The sequence below is a fragment of the Lutra lutra genome, chromosome 1, assembly GCF_902655055.1.
Source record: "Lutra lutra chromosome 1, mLutLut1.2, whole genome shotgun sequence".
Lineage (NCBI taxonomy): Eukaryota > Metazoa > Chordata > Mammalia > Carnivora > Mustelidae > Lutra > Lutra lutra.
This window is the reverse complement of record NC_062278.1, coordinates 170,784,663-170,799,127: the sequence shown is the minus strand read 5'-3', so window position 1 is coordinate 170,799,127 and position 14,465 is coordinate 170,784,663. Positions and strand designations below refer to the sequence as shown.

The following is a 14,465-nucleotide window of genomic DNA, read 5'->3' as shown; positions in this document are numbered from 1 at the left end:
GTTTAGTGAACTACAAGCATATGTAAGATAACTAAATGAAATTAGGTTCAACAAAAATAGACACCATTAAAAAACAACAAAACAGGGGCCCCTGGGTCAGTGGGTTAAGCCTCTGCCTTTGGCTCAGGTCATGATCTCAGGGTCCTGGGATTGAGACCCACATCAGATTCTCTGCTTCCCCTTCTCTCTCTGCCTGCTTGTGATCTCTGTCAAATAAAACAACAAAAAAACACCAGGGGCGCCTGGGTGGCTCAGTGGGTTAAAGCCTCTGCCTTCGGCTCCAGTCATGATCTCAGGGTCCTGGGATCGAGCCCCGCATCGGACTCTCTGCTCAGTGGGGAACCTGCTTCCCCCTCTCTCTGCCTACTTGTGATCTCTCTCTCTCAAAAAAAAAAAAACACCAGAAACCCTAGAACTGAAAAACACAGTAACTGAAAAATGTAGCAGAGCTTCAAAAGCAGAGTGGACCATGCAGAAGAAATAATGAGCAACCTGGAGGACAGGACATTGGAAATTGCCCAGAGGAAGGAAAATAGTAAAGACTGCAATGGGATATAATCAGAAGCAGCAATATTTTGCATTAGGAGAATTCCAGAAGATGATAAAGAGACATAAAATATATTTCAAGTGGGGCGCCTGGGTGGCTCAGTGGGTTGAGCCGCTGCCTTTGGCTCAGGTCATGGTCTCAGGATCCTGGGATCAAGTCCCGCATTGGGCTCTCTGCTCAGCGGGGAACCTGCTTCCCTCTCTCTCTCTGCCTGCCTCTCTACTTGTGATCTCTCTCAAATAATTTTTTTTTTAAAGATTTTATTTATCTATTTGACCGAGATCACAGGCAGGCAGAGAGAGGAGGAAGCAGGCCTCCCACTGAGCAGAGAGCCCGATGCGGGGCTCGATCCCAGGACCCCGGGATCATGACCTGAGCCGAAGGCAGAGGCTTTAACCCACTGAGCCACCCAGGCACCCCCAAATAAATAAATCTTAAATATACTTATTTCAAGCAATGATGCCTGAAAACTTCCCAAACATGGGGAGAGAAACAGACCTCTAGATCCAGGAGGCCCTAAAAAGACTGAACTGAAACAGGGCTACGAACACACGTTATTTTGTCAAAAGCAAAGAATTTTAAATGCAGCTAGAGAAAAAAGTTACAAGAGAACCCCCAGAAAAGATTATGAACAGATTTCTCAATACAAGCTTTTCAGTCCAGAAAAAAAAAAATGGGATGACACGTTCAAAATACTAGAAGAAAAAACCCCATCAACCAAGACTACTACACAAGGCAAGTGTCCTTCAGAAATGAAGACGAGGGACACCTGGGTGGCTTAGTTGGTTAAGCGGCTGCCTTCAGCTCAGGTCATGATCCCGGCATCCTGGGATCGAGTCCCATATTGGGATCGAGTCCCATATTGGGATCCTGCTTCTCCCTCTGCCTGCCTCTCGGCTTACTTGTGATCTCTATCTCTCTCTGACAAATAAAATCTTTAAAAAAAAAAGAAATGGGGGCACCTGGGTGGCTCAGTGGATTAAAGCCTCTGCCTTCGGCTCGGGTCATGATCCCAGGGTCCTGGGATCGAGCCCCATATCGGGCTCTCTGCTCAGTAGGAAGCCTGCCTCCTCCTCTCTCTCTCTCTCTGCCTGTGATCTTTGTCTGTCAAATAAAAAAAAATCTTTATAAAAAAAAAAAATGAAGACGAGATGGACGTTCTTAAACAAAACCTGAGGGAACTCCATCACAGATTTCACCTGCCATAAAAGAAATGCTACCGGGAGTTCTTTGAGTAGAAATTTAACATCGTACAAGGCGGGTTGTAAAAAACTCACTGGTAATGATAAATACGTAAGGCTGGATTCTGTAATATGGTGAGTGTGGTATGTAATTCACTTACAACTCCTTTACAAGTTAAAACATGTAGTAAAAAAATAACCATACCTGCTATTAATGTAGTGTACCTATTATTAGTTACACATCATAAAATATGTACATTGTAACATCACTAATCTAGCATGTAAGGGGGAGAAGTAAAAGAGTAAAGATTAGGAATTCTATTGAAGTTAAGATATTTTGTGTAAGGCTTACAGCCATAAAGGAAAAACCTGTAGTAATTAGACAAAAGAACATGACAAGTCAAAGCATACAAAAAGACAGGAGAAGAAACAATTAACAATGGATCAAAAACCAACCAGAAAACAATGATAATATAGCAAATGTATAAGGCCTTATTTACTTTTCAAATGCAAAACTCTCCACTCAAGACAACAAATGCCTGAATGAATACAAAAACCAAGATCCAACAATATGCTTCATACAAGAGATTCCCTAGGTCTTCAAGACAAACAGAAACTAAGGAGGCATGGAGAGAGACATTTCAAGCAAATGGTAATCACAAAGAAAGCAGGGATAGCTATATTTCTATCACACAAAATAGACTAAAAATAGCAAAAAGAGACAGAGGTCAAACACATCAAGAAAATGTAACAATTCTAACAACTAAACAGTAACAAAAAAATAGTTGGGGACTTTAATACTGTAAACAGTGGATCTGAACAACAGTATAGACCAAATGGGCCCAACATACATAGAACCTTTTTTTTTTTTTTTTTTTTGACAGAGAGATCACATGTAGGCAGAGAGGCAGGCAGAGAGAGAGGAAGGGAAGCAGGCTCCCTGCTGAGCAGATAGCCCGATGTGGGGCTTGATCCCAGGACTCCGGGATCCTCACCTGAGCTGAAGGCAGAGGCTTTACCCCCCTGAGCCACCCAGGCGCCCCAATACTGTAAACAGTGGATCTGAACAACAGTATAGACCAAATGGGCCCAACATACATAGAACCTTCTGATAGCAGAATATACATAAGTGCACGTGGAACATTTTCTGTATGTCATACCACAAAACAAGTCTTCGCAAATTAAAAACTGAAATCAAACTAAGTATCTTCTCTAACCATAACCATATGAAACTAGAAATCAAGAGGAAGAGGCAACTGAGAAATTCACAAATATATGCAAATCAAATACTCTCTAAAACAACCAAAACAAGGTGCCTGGCTGGCTCAGTGGGTTAAAGCCTCTGCCTTCGGCCCAGGTCATGATCCCAGGGTCCTGGGATCGAGCCCCACATCGGGCTCTCTGCTCAGCAGGGAGCCTGCTTCCTCCTCTCTCTCTCTGCCTATCTGCCTACTTGTGATTTCTGTCAAATAAATAAATAAACAAAACAAAAACAAAACAAAGAAGAAATGAAATAGTTTGAAATGAAAATAGAAACCCAATATACCAAAACTTACAGGATGCAGCAAAAGCAGTTCTTAGAAGTTTACAGCAATAAATGCCTACATTAAGAAGCAAGACCTAGGGGGTACCTGGGTGGCTCAGTGGGTTAAGCCTCTGCCTTAGGCTCAGGTCATGATCCCAGGGTCCTGGGATCGAGCCCCGCATCGGGCTCTCTGCTCGGCAGGGAGCCTGCTTCCCCCTCTCTGCCTACTTGTGATCTCTGTCAAATAAATAAAATCTTAAAAAAAAAGACCTATACCAAATAAATAACCTAACTCTATGCCTTGGGGAATTAGAAAAAGGATGAACGTCACCCAAGCAGAAGGAAGGAAATAAATATCAGAACAGAAATAAATGAAACAGAACAGGAAAATAGAAAAAATTAACCAAAGGAGCTGGTTCTTTGACAAGATAAAACTGACAGAACTTTGGCTAAAGTAACCAAAAAAAAAAAAAAAAAAAAGGTCCCAGGGGTGCCTGGGTGGCTAAGTCAGTTAAGCATCTGCCTTCAGCTCAGGTCATAATCCTGGAGTCCCGGGATCAAGCCCCACATCAGCTCCCTGCTCAGTGGGGAGGCTGTATCTCCCTTTGCCCCTGCCCTCAACTTGTGCTTGTACTCTCTACCCCTCCAATAAAATTAGTCTTGGGGCTGCCTGGGTGGCTGAGTGGGTTAAGCCTCTGCCTTCAGCTCAGGTCATGATCTCAGGGTCCTGGGATTGAGCCCCGCATCAGGCTCTCTGCTAGGCAGGGAGCCTGCTTCCTCCTTTCTCTCTCTCTACTTTTGATCTCTCTGTCAAATAAAATCTTTAAAAGAAAATCAGTCTTAAAAAGCCAAAGCCCAAAATAAAATTATAAATGAAAAAGGAGACAATACTACAAATATTATAGCACTACAAAGAAAAGTTAAGATGTTACTATGATACAACTATGTCAACCATTTGGACCTAGAAAAAAAAATGGAAAAACTCTTAGAAACCTGGAACATCAAGGACTGAATCAGGAAGAAATAAAATCTGAATAAAAAATTTTACTTTTGTAAAAATTAAAAAGTTTCTGAAATAGTAAGGAGAATGAACCAATAATCAAAAAATCTCCTAGTATGAAAAAGCCCAGGACCAGATGGCTTCACAGTGAATTTAACCAAACATTTAAGGAATTAATATCAATCCTCAAAAAAAATCAAAATGGAAACACACACACTTTACTGGGCTAACATTGCCCCAATACCAAAGCCAGAAAAGGATACTACCATAACAGAAAACTATGGACAAATAACCCTGATGAATAAAGATGCAACCTGAATTTGGCAGTATATTAAAAGGATCATTTGGCATGATCGAGCAGGATTCATACCTGGAATGCAAGGATGATTCAACATATGCAAATCAATCAATGTGATGATGCCTCACAATAGGGAAAGAAGAATCCTTCATCTCAGTAGATGCAGAGAAAGCACATGACAACATTCAACACATGTTCGTGATAATTTTTTTTTTTTAAAGATTTTATTTATTTATTTGACAGAGAGAGATCACAAGTAGACGGAGAGGCAGGCAGAGAGAGAGAGAGAGGGAAGCAGGCTTCTCGCTGAGCAGAGAGCCAGATGCGGGACTCGATCCCAGGACCCTGAGACCATGACCCGAGCCGAAGGCAGCGGCTTAACCCACTGAGCCACCCAAGCGCCCCTGTTCGTGATAATTCTTAAAGGCTATATATGCTAAGCCCACAGCTAACTTAATTCTTTTCAACACAGTACTGGAAGTCCTTGCCAGAGCAGTCAGGCAAGAAAAAAAAGGCATCAAAACTGGTAAGAAAAGGGCGCCTGGGTGGCTCAGTGGGTTAAGCTGCTGCCTTCGGCTTAGGTCATGGGCTCAGGGTCCTGGGATAGAGTCCCGCATTGGGCTCTCTGCTTAGCGGGGAACCTGCTTCCCTCTCTCTCTCTGCCTGCCTCTCCGTCTACTTGTGATCTCTCTCTGTCAAATAAATAAATAAAATCTTAAAAAAAAAAATTTGTATGTTAAAAAAAAAAACTGGTAAGGAAAAACTGTAATTGTCTCTATAAATGACATGATTTTATATACAGAAAATCCTAAAGGTTTCATCAAAAAGCTTAGATTGAAATAAAGCTTCAGGATACAAAATTAACATACAAAAATCAGTAGCATTTCTATACACCCGGAATGAATTATCTAAAAAAGAAAATGATCCCTATAATAGCATCAAAAACAACAAAATACTTATGAATGAACTTAACCAAGTAGGTGAAAGAGCTCTACTCTGAAAACTTAGGGATGAAAGAAACTGAAGGCATAAATAAATGAAAAGGTATCTTGTTCATAGATTAGAAGAATTAACATTGTTAAAATGTCAATACTACCAAAAGCCATATATAGATTCAATGTAATTCCTATTGAGATTCCAATGGCATTTTTTACAAAAGTAGAAAAAAAAAGTCCTAAAATTTATATGGAACAACAAAAGACCCCAAATGTCCAAAGCAACCTTGAGAAAGAACAAAGTGGGAGGCATCATACTTTTTTAAGCTACAAAGTGATAGTAATCAAAACAGTATGGTAGTGGCATAAAAAGACAAATAGATCAGTGGGACAGAATCACAAGCCCAGAAATAAGCCCAAGCATATATGGTTAACTAATAACTGGCAGGGGATTCGATAATACTCAGTGGAGAATGGACAGTCTCTTTAATAAATGGTGGTGGAGAAACTGGGTATTAGCATGTAAAAGAATAAAACTAGACCCTTCCTTATCTTATACCACTCACAAAAATTAACTTGAAATGAATTAAATCATGATACTCCTAGAAGAAAATACAAGAAACAAGCTCTTTGGCATGGGTCTTGATTTTTTGGATGTGACACCTAAAGCATAAACAAAATATAAACAAGTGGGACAGCATTAAACTAAAAAGCGTCTGCACAGCAAAACAACAACGTGATAAGACAACCTACAGACTGGGAAAAATATTTGTAGATCATACATCAGATAAGGAGTTAATATCCAAAATATCCAAAGAACTCCTAAAAATCAATACCAGAAAGCTAAATAATTGGATGAAAAAACAGGCAAAAGACTACACTAGAACATTTCTCCAAAAAAGATCTACAAAGGACAATAGATACGTGAAAAGATGCTCAACATAACTCGTCACTGGGGAAACGCAAATCAAAACCACAGTAAGCTATCACCTCACACGTTAGAATGGCCATCGTCAGAAAGACAAAAACACAAGTGCTGGCAAGGATGTGGGGAAAACGGAACCCTTGCACATGGGTGGTGGGACTGTGAACTGGTACTGCTGCTATGGAAAACAGTATGGAGGACCCTCGACAGAATTAAACACAGAACTATATGATCCAGTAATTTGACTTCTGGGTATTTATCTGAAGAAAACAAAAACACTATCTTGAAAAATATCTGCACCTCATTTTGCTGTAGCATTATTTACAACAGCCAAGACATGGAAACAACCTGTCTACTGATAGATGAATGGATAAAGAAGCCACAGTACATACATACAACGGAATGTTATTCAACCATGTAAAAGTAAGGAAATTCTGTCATTTGTGACAGTGTGGGTGGACTTTGAGGGCATTATGCTAAGAGAAAGAAAGACCAATACTCTATGATCTCAGTTATATGGAGAATCTAAAAACAAAATCAAAACACCCATAAAAGACCCAAAACCAGTCACAAAAGAGTTCAGTTTGTGGTTACTGAACTTGGGAGTGGAGGGGTGAAAGGTACAAACTGTAGTTGTAAGATACAGAGGTACTAGGGATGTAAGGATGATATAGCTCACACTGCTGTATGGTCTACGTGAAAACCGTGAGAGACTAATCCTGAGTGTTCTCATCACAAGGAAAAACTTTTTTTTTTGGTTTCTCTTTTACTGTATCTATATGAAATGATGGATGCTAAACTTACTGTGCTGATCATTTCACAGTATATCTAAGTCAAACCATTATGCTATACACTTTCAACTTCTGATGTGCGTCTATTATACTTCAATAAAACTGGAAAAAGAACACCTTAGAAAGTAAGAAAAACAGAGGGAGCAGTGCTGTAATAATGTTACAACATGAAATGACAGTAGTAGTAGCAGTAGTAGTCATAATAATAATGTGAACATGGATGTTGTTTTGACCAAGCTGCTGTAGCTTCTGTGAGGGGATACAGGGGAAGAGAATGGTGGTTCTCAAAGTGTGGTCTCTAGACCAGGGCATCTGTAGTGACCAGGAGCTTGTGAAAACTAAAAATTCGCCCAGAGCCACTGGTTCAAAAGCTCTGGGAGTGGGCTCGGCAATCCGTGTGTTAACAAGTTTAATACTAAAGTCTGAGAAGTGTGCTAGAAGATGATGACAGATGAGTAAGTATTTTTTTTTTTTTTTTTAAAGAGAGAGATCAGAAGTAGGCAGAGAAGCAGGCAGAGAGAGAGGAGGAAGCAGGCTCCCTGCCAAGCAGAGAGCCCGATGCGGGGCTCGATCCCAGGACCCTGGGATCATGACCTGAGCGAAGGCAGAGGCTTAACCCGCTGAGCCACCCAGGCGCCCCCAGTAAGTATGTTATTTTGACACTGAAGTAAATGGCAGAAGAACAGCTAAGCATTGAAAAGGTTTGTTCCTAGAGAATGAAAATTAGGAGTCTGCATTAAAAAATCATAACCTAGGGGCACCTGGGTGGCTCAGTGGGTTAAGCCTCTGCCTTCAGCTCAGGTCATGATCCCAGAGTCCTGGGATCGAGCCCCACATCGGGCTCTCTGTTCCGCAGGGAGCCTGCTTCCCCCCCTCTCTTTGCCTGCCTCTCTCCCTACTTGTGATCTCTGTCTGTTAAATAAATAAAATCTTTAAAAAAAAAATCATAACCTAATAAAAACTACCTCAAGCTATGTACATGTATTCAATAAAAAAAAGATCTTAAGAATTCCTGCTTTAGAGACAATTTACTACACATGCACTGTGCAGAATGCTCTAGATTGAAAACATACTGAGTCCTTTAGTGAAGAAATACTATGTGGAGAGCAATAGAGCTGAGCTCTTTGTAGGAAACAAGCTGATAAAGAAGAGTAAGAAGCATAAAAGATTAATGACAACAGACCACAAACGTGGAACGTCCAACCAGGCACTTGCCTACTGCCTTGTAAGCCCTATGGTAGGGCTCCTCAGTGAAGTCAGGGTCTGTTGGCCTGTCCCTGAGTACCACCAAACCTGGGTCTAGTCCTGTCTCTGCACTTACTAGAAATAAAGAGGGTTAGATTAGTTTTCTTTGAGGGTCATTCCAGCTCTAAAACTCTATGGCTTTGAGATGGGGCCTGCTAGATCTTTCTGGGATTGCTACACATGAAGAGGAACCCAGGCTGGATAGAAACTTCCTGCAGAGGGTCTCAAAGGAGGTATTATTTGTACACCCATGTGCACAGCATTACTGACAAGAGCCAAAGGTGGAAGCACCTTAGTGTCCTTCAGTATATGTGTGGGTAGATAAAATGTGGTACAATAGAATATGCAGTCTTAAAAAGGCAAGAAATGGACACATGGTACAACACAGGCGAAGACACTATAGGATTCCACTTATATGTGGTCCCTAGGGCAGTCAAATTCACAGAGACAGGAAGTAGGATGGTGCTTACCAGGGGCTGGGGTGGGGTGGTAGGAGGTTCAGTGAAGAGAGTTTCAGCTAGGAAAGATGCAAACAGTTCCAGAGGTGCATGGGGGTGATGGGTGCCCAGTAACGTGAAGGTACTCAAAACTACTAAGCTGTACACTTAAAAATGCTTAAGAAGGGTGAACTTTCTATGTATTTTGCCACAGTTAAAAAAAAAAAAAAGCTGCCTTCAGAGAAGAAGAAGTAACAAGCCACTGCCATCTCCCTAGCTGACCTGCCCTCTCAGGCAGAGAATCTGTAACTTTATATGGTAGGTTTTGATGCAGGAGTCAGGATTTTTCAAGTGCATTTGCTTTGTTGCTATATTGTTCTGAGCTACTTGTTCTCTCCTCATCCCTTCCTTTGTATGGCTCATAGCATAGTAGGAAGAGGTACAGTGGGTGAATAATAACACCCGAGAATTACATTGATTTTTAGAAATATGCCTCTTAGGTGTCTGACAAAAACCTTCCAATCTTTCTTTTTTTTTGATTTTTCTTGTTTTAATCTATTAACTTTAGAGCAGTGCTCACTGAATGTCCATGCAAACAGGTGGCCGGATGGTTAAGGCGATGGACGACCAGGGCAGTGGCCTTTGGATTAACTCAGGCCGATTATGGACTCTGTCACCTAAGAGCTTTGTGACCCCTATCCAAGTCTACCTACCACTGTCAGCTTCTTTCCTATTTGTAAAAGGGGGACAGACGAACCTTGGGGCTGGGGATTAAGATTTAATGATGTAATTATGGGATGTGCTCTAAACACTGTCCTCATTAAGGCTCCTTCCAAGCCTGTCATTACATGGAGAATCCAACTGCACTAGAAGTGGGCACAGTAAACACAAACAGGGCCTTGTCCACCACATCATGGAAATGGAGTGTACCTTATTGTCTCCGCCCGAGACAGCCAGGATGTTGGCTGTGATGGACCAGCTCACATGCCACACAACGTCATTGAACTTGTGCAACAGTTTGGGTGACCATGTATTGCCTGAGGTGTCATCACAAGTCCAGATGAACACACGACCATCCTGGGAAAAGACAGGCTAGAATAAGGGCAGGTAAGGCAGGGATCTTGAGCTGGGGATATCCTCTCCATCTAAAGCCATATTGGACTTATGCAGGAATGGGGTGAGGGATTCAGCCCAACGCACAGCCAAAGCACTCTTAGGTGTGGATAGCTCTGATAGCCAATTTCTAGCCCAGCATTATCCCTTTACCCCAGGAGCACATTTCACATGGATCGAGTCTCCCAGGTTCTCGTGCTCATATTGCTAACTCTAAAATTTTCTCTGGGTTTGCCTCATGTCTGCCAAGTTACCTCCTTGTTTTGGGCTCCCTCTGGCTCTGATTTTCTCAACCAAATAGGTATAGCTGTCTATAAACCAAAGACAGAGAACGAGAGGAGACATGGTGAAAAAGTCTTTCTCAAATTCAGAACCAAACTTAACAGGTTCAAATGAAGCCTGGCTAACCTTTGTCTATGGTGGGGTTAGCATAGAAGTAAAGGCTTGTCCTTGTCTTTCCTTTGTGATCTGTCTGTGAAGAGTGAATAGGTAGGTAAGCCCAAGATCCTAGAACTTCTGACTGCTCCTGGTCCCTGCTTGGGAACACTCTCAGGATGCACCTGGGTAGCTCTAATCCCCAGGTGCATAATACTGAGGAGGGGAAATTGGTCCTGAGTTTGGCCTACCTCATGGCTTGGTAGAGGCAACCCCCTTGTGCCTTCTGATCAAGCCTTTGGTATAGGATGACCTACCTCCAAAGCACTCTCCTACTTGCACTGGTCCCAAGGTGCCTGTTGCCCTGCACTTACCTTTTTAGACTTTACCTTAGGGGGACTGTAAGGTTTGATGGGACTTACTAAGAGATTATACAACACGGGAGGCTCTCATGGATCTGAGCTGACCTGGGAGCAACTGGCGATGGTGCTGGTGGGCAGGCCAATGGAGGGGGCCCAGGCCACATCTCGAACCCAGTCACTGTGCGCTTCTAGCTTCTGTTCCTCCTTCCACTGGCCGTCCTCCTCCTCCCTAATGGGAGAGACAAAAGGAGAATGCAGCAGTAGGTAGCAGCCCAGCTGTGTTTCCCACACCTCCACTATACCCCCACCCTGTGGGCTCTGCAGGGGCCAAAAAGCTATTCCATCTTTCTGATTTCATTCATTAACCTTGCAGATTTTTACTCAGTTCCCCAGCTATAAAAGACTCTTCTAAGAAATGCTCTGTTCCCCCACAGCCAATGGCTCCGGCGGCTGGGAATTAGGTGAAGAATTAAAGTGTTTGAGCAAGGCCAAGTTGTTTTTAAAGGGTGTCCTCTGACATACTAAAAACAGTATTCTATGGGCAGGATGGGAAAAGGTGATCCTGTTTCTTGGGAACTGTGGCTGAGTCACAGTAGGTAGTAGGGTAGGTAGTAGGTAAGAAGTGTCCCCTTGGGCATAAGTCCAGCAACCCCACTTACTTCCACAGTTTGATGAGGTTGTCACAGCCGCCTGATGCAAACTTCTTGATGTAGTTGGGCTTCTGCCCTGATGGCTGGTCTATTAGGCTTCCAGGTACAACAGCAGGGGCCCAACTGACGGCATTGCAGCCAATCTGTAAAGAGGGGGTGGGGGTGACTGCCCTTTTGCCTTGCAACAGAGCAATGCTTCTGCAGACCCAAAGCTGCAGTGTATTTCCCCTTCAAGTCCTGGGACAGGATTATGTAGGACAGCTGTTTTGATGAATTAAGGCTTAGCTCTTCAAGGAGTCCTACCAGTGCATGTATTTTTCAGCAATATATGTTTAAAGTAGGAGTTAGGGACTCCCAGGAATTTAAGAAACAGAACATTTTCAAAAACATGAAGGGAGGCAAAGTTTAATGAATTACTCTAAAGCACTCCTGTAACCACTACCAGTTCAAGATTATCAAGTTGCTACTTACCCAAGAAGGCCTGTCATCATATCCCATCTGAATCACAGCCCTTCCTCCTCGGTACTATTTTCCTGACTTCTGATTCCTTCCTTTTTCTCTATAGTTTTGTCACCCAAATATGCATCCTGAGGTACTACAGTTAGTCTTGCCATTTCAACTGTTTTAAGTCTTTTTACATCTCATTATTTTAGATTCCCCCTCTGTATTTTTTCCCCCCTTACAATTTTTTTTGTTGAAGAAAGACCAGTCTCTGACCTACAGACTCTCAGGCTGATTTGCTATTTCATACTCAGACCTCTGAATTCCTTTGAGTTCCTGAAATTGTCAGCTGGATCCCAGACTGGATCAGACTCAAGTCGACCCCTTTGTTAAGATTACAGGCAATAAAGTATTTTTTCATTGGGTGGCAAATAATGTCAGGTTGTCTTTTTATGTTGATAGCACCTGTCAACAATTTACGCCTCTTTTAAGTCACTTGACATTACAAAATGGTGATACTGCATTCATTTCTTCATTATTATAATAAATCTAGACAGAGAATTCCCCTCATTAATATTTGGCTCCCCATAGGTACAGGTCAGGGAGGAAAGGCAGGATAAATGCTTCACATTTTATGAACTGGTTCCCTGCCATTCTTTAAGGGTGACTGATTCTTTTTTTTTTTTTAAGATTTTATTTGACAGATATTACAAGTAGGCAGAGAGGTAGTCAGAGAGAAGAGGAAGCAGGCTCCCTGCTGAGCAGAGAGCCCGATGTGGGGCTCAATCCCAGGACCCTGGGATCATGACCTGAGCCGAAGGCAGAGGCTTTAACCCACTGAGCCACCCAGGCGCCCCTGATTCTTTTATTTTTTAAAAGATTATTTATTTGAGAGAGAGAGAGAAAGTGAGAGAGAACACAAGCCAAGGGACGGGGAGAGGGGAAGCAGACACCCCACTGAGCAGAGAGCCCAACGCGGGGCTTGATCCCAAGACCCTGGGAACAGGACCTGAGCTGAAGGCAGATGCTTAACTGACTGAGCCACCCAGGTGCCCCTGATCCACTCTTTTTTTTTTTAAATTTTTTAAATTTTTTTTTATTAAGATTTTATTTATTTATTTGACAGAGAGGCAGGCAGAGAGAGAGAGAGAGAGAGAGGGAAGCAGGCTCCCTGTTGAACAGAGAGCCCAATGCGGGACTCGATCCCAGGACCCTGAGATCATGACCTGAGCCGAAGGCAGTGGCTTAACCCACTGAGGCACCCAGGTGACCTCTTTTTTTTTTTTTAAGTTTTATTTATTTATTTGACAGAGAGAAATCACAAGTAGGCAAAGAGGGAGGCAGAGAGAGAGGGGGAAGGAGGCTCACTGCTGAGCAGAGAGCCTGATATGGGGCTCGATCTGAGGACCCTGAGATTATGACCTGAGCCAAAGGCAGAGGCTTAACCCACTGAGCCACCCAGGTGCCCCCCTGATCCACTCTCTTACGTATCACTATGAACTCATAGACTTAAGTTATTTTTTGGATTTCAGTTCACTGCAATTATTTTCATTAAAAATTTCTGACACCTAAACTGCAGTGTGTGTTCAAACTGGCTCCTTCAATAACGCTGGTATGTCAAAGTATGTCTTTGATCATTTCTGCTGGATATGACAAAATGTTCCAGGCTCATCTTGTACATATTCGGCCTCAGACCTAAGGTTAGCCACTTCAAGAATTACGGTATCTGGGTGTTACACACACACACACACACACACACACACACATACACACACACCACACACACACACACACACACACACACACACACTTTATTTATTTATTTAGTACATGCAAGTGGGGCAAAAGCGAGAGAGAGAATCTCAAGCAGACTCTGCTGAGCACAGAGCCCGATGTAGGGCTCAATCTCATCACCCTGAGATCATGACCTAAACTGAAAATCAAGACTCCTGATGCTAACCAACTGGGCCACTCAGTGCGCTGTGCCCACTTTTTGATCAGTGGCCTGCTACCTTAACAGAGCATATGGCCAGTACATCCTATACTCTGCCTTATAACCCTCATTTAGTCTTAGTTCTCTACAGTTAACTGTATTTGATATCTTCTTAGTCATTTTGTTGTCTGAAGCTTATTCTCTAGCAGATACCTCAGGAATGGCTAATGGAAACAACAGTCCTTGAGTTCCTGCAGAGCAGTAACAGACTATGTTCTTTCTACTCCAAAATTAAATTTCTAAGAACAGCTTTGAGGCATTACTAACATTCACTGCTCATAAACTACAAAATATGATGGGCTCTGACACACCTAGGTATACCCTATGAAACTACCACTACAATCACGATAACAAACATGTCTCAAAGTGCTAAAAGAAAAAACTTCCAGCCAAGAGTACTCTACTGAGGGAAGTTATTCAGAATTGGAGAGTTTTCCAGACAAGCAAACACTAATGGAAAATCATGACCACTAAAGTTTGCCTTATAAGAAATGCTAAAGGGTCATCTGTAAATTGAAAAGAAAGGGCTTGTTAGTAAAAAGAAAACACATGGAAGTCGAAAACTTACCAATTAAGGTAAATATAAAGTAAAGGTATTGGATCAATCACACATCAAGCTACTATGAAGGTCAGAAGACAAAGTGGTA

General features: G+C 42.3%; 1 protein-coding gene across 2 annotated transcripts in view; it reads right to left on the bottom strand.

Moving 5' to 3' along the window:
* Positions 1 to 14,465, bottom strand: part of SEC13 (SEC13 homolog, nuclear pore and COPII coat complex component) — a 37,885-nt gene that overhangs the window by 1,816 nt on the left and 21,604 nt on the right. For both annotated transcript variants that reach the window (XM_047744822.1, XM_047744829.1), the window contains 3 exons: positions 11,394 to 11,527; positions 10,840 to 10,963; positions 9,815 to 9,961 (listed from right to left, as the gene is read on the bottom strand). In XM_047744822.1, the coding sequence (XP_047600778.1) occupies positions 9,815 to 9,961; positions 10,840 to 10,963; positions 11,394 to 11,527 (405 nt within the window). The remainder of the gene's footprint in view (positions 1 to 9,814; positions 9,962 to 10,839; positions 10,964 to 11,393; positions 11,528 to 14,465) is intronic.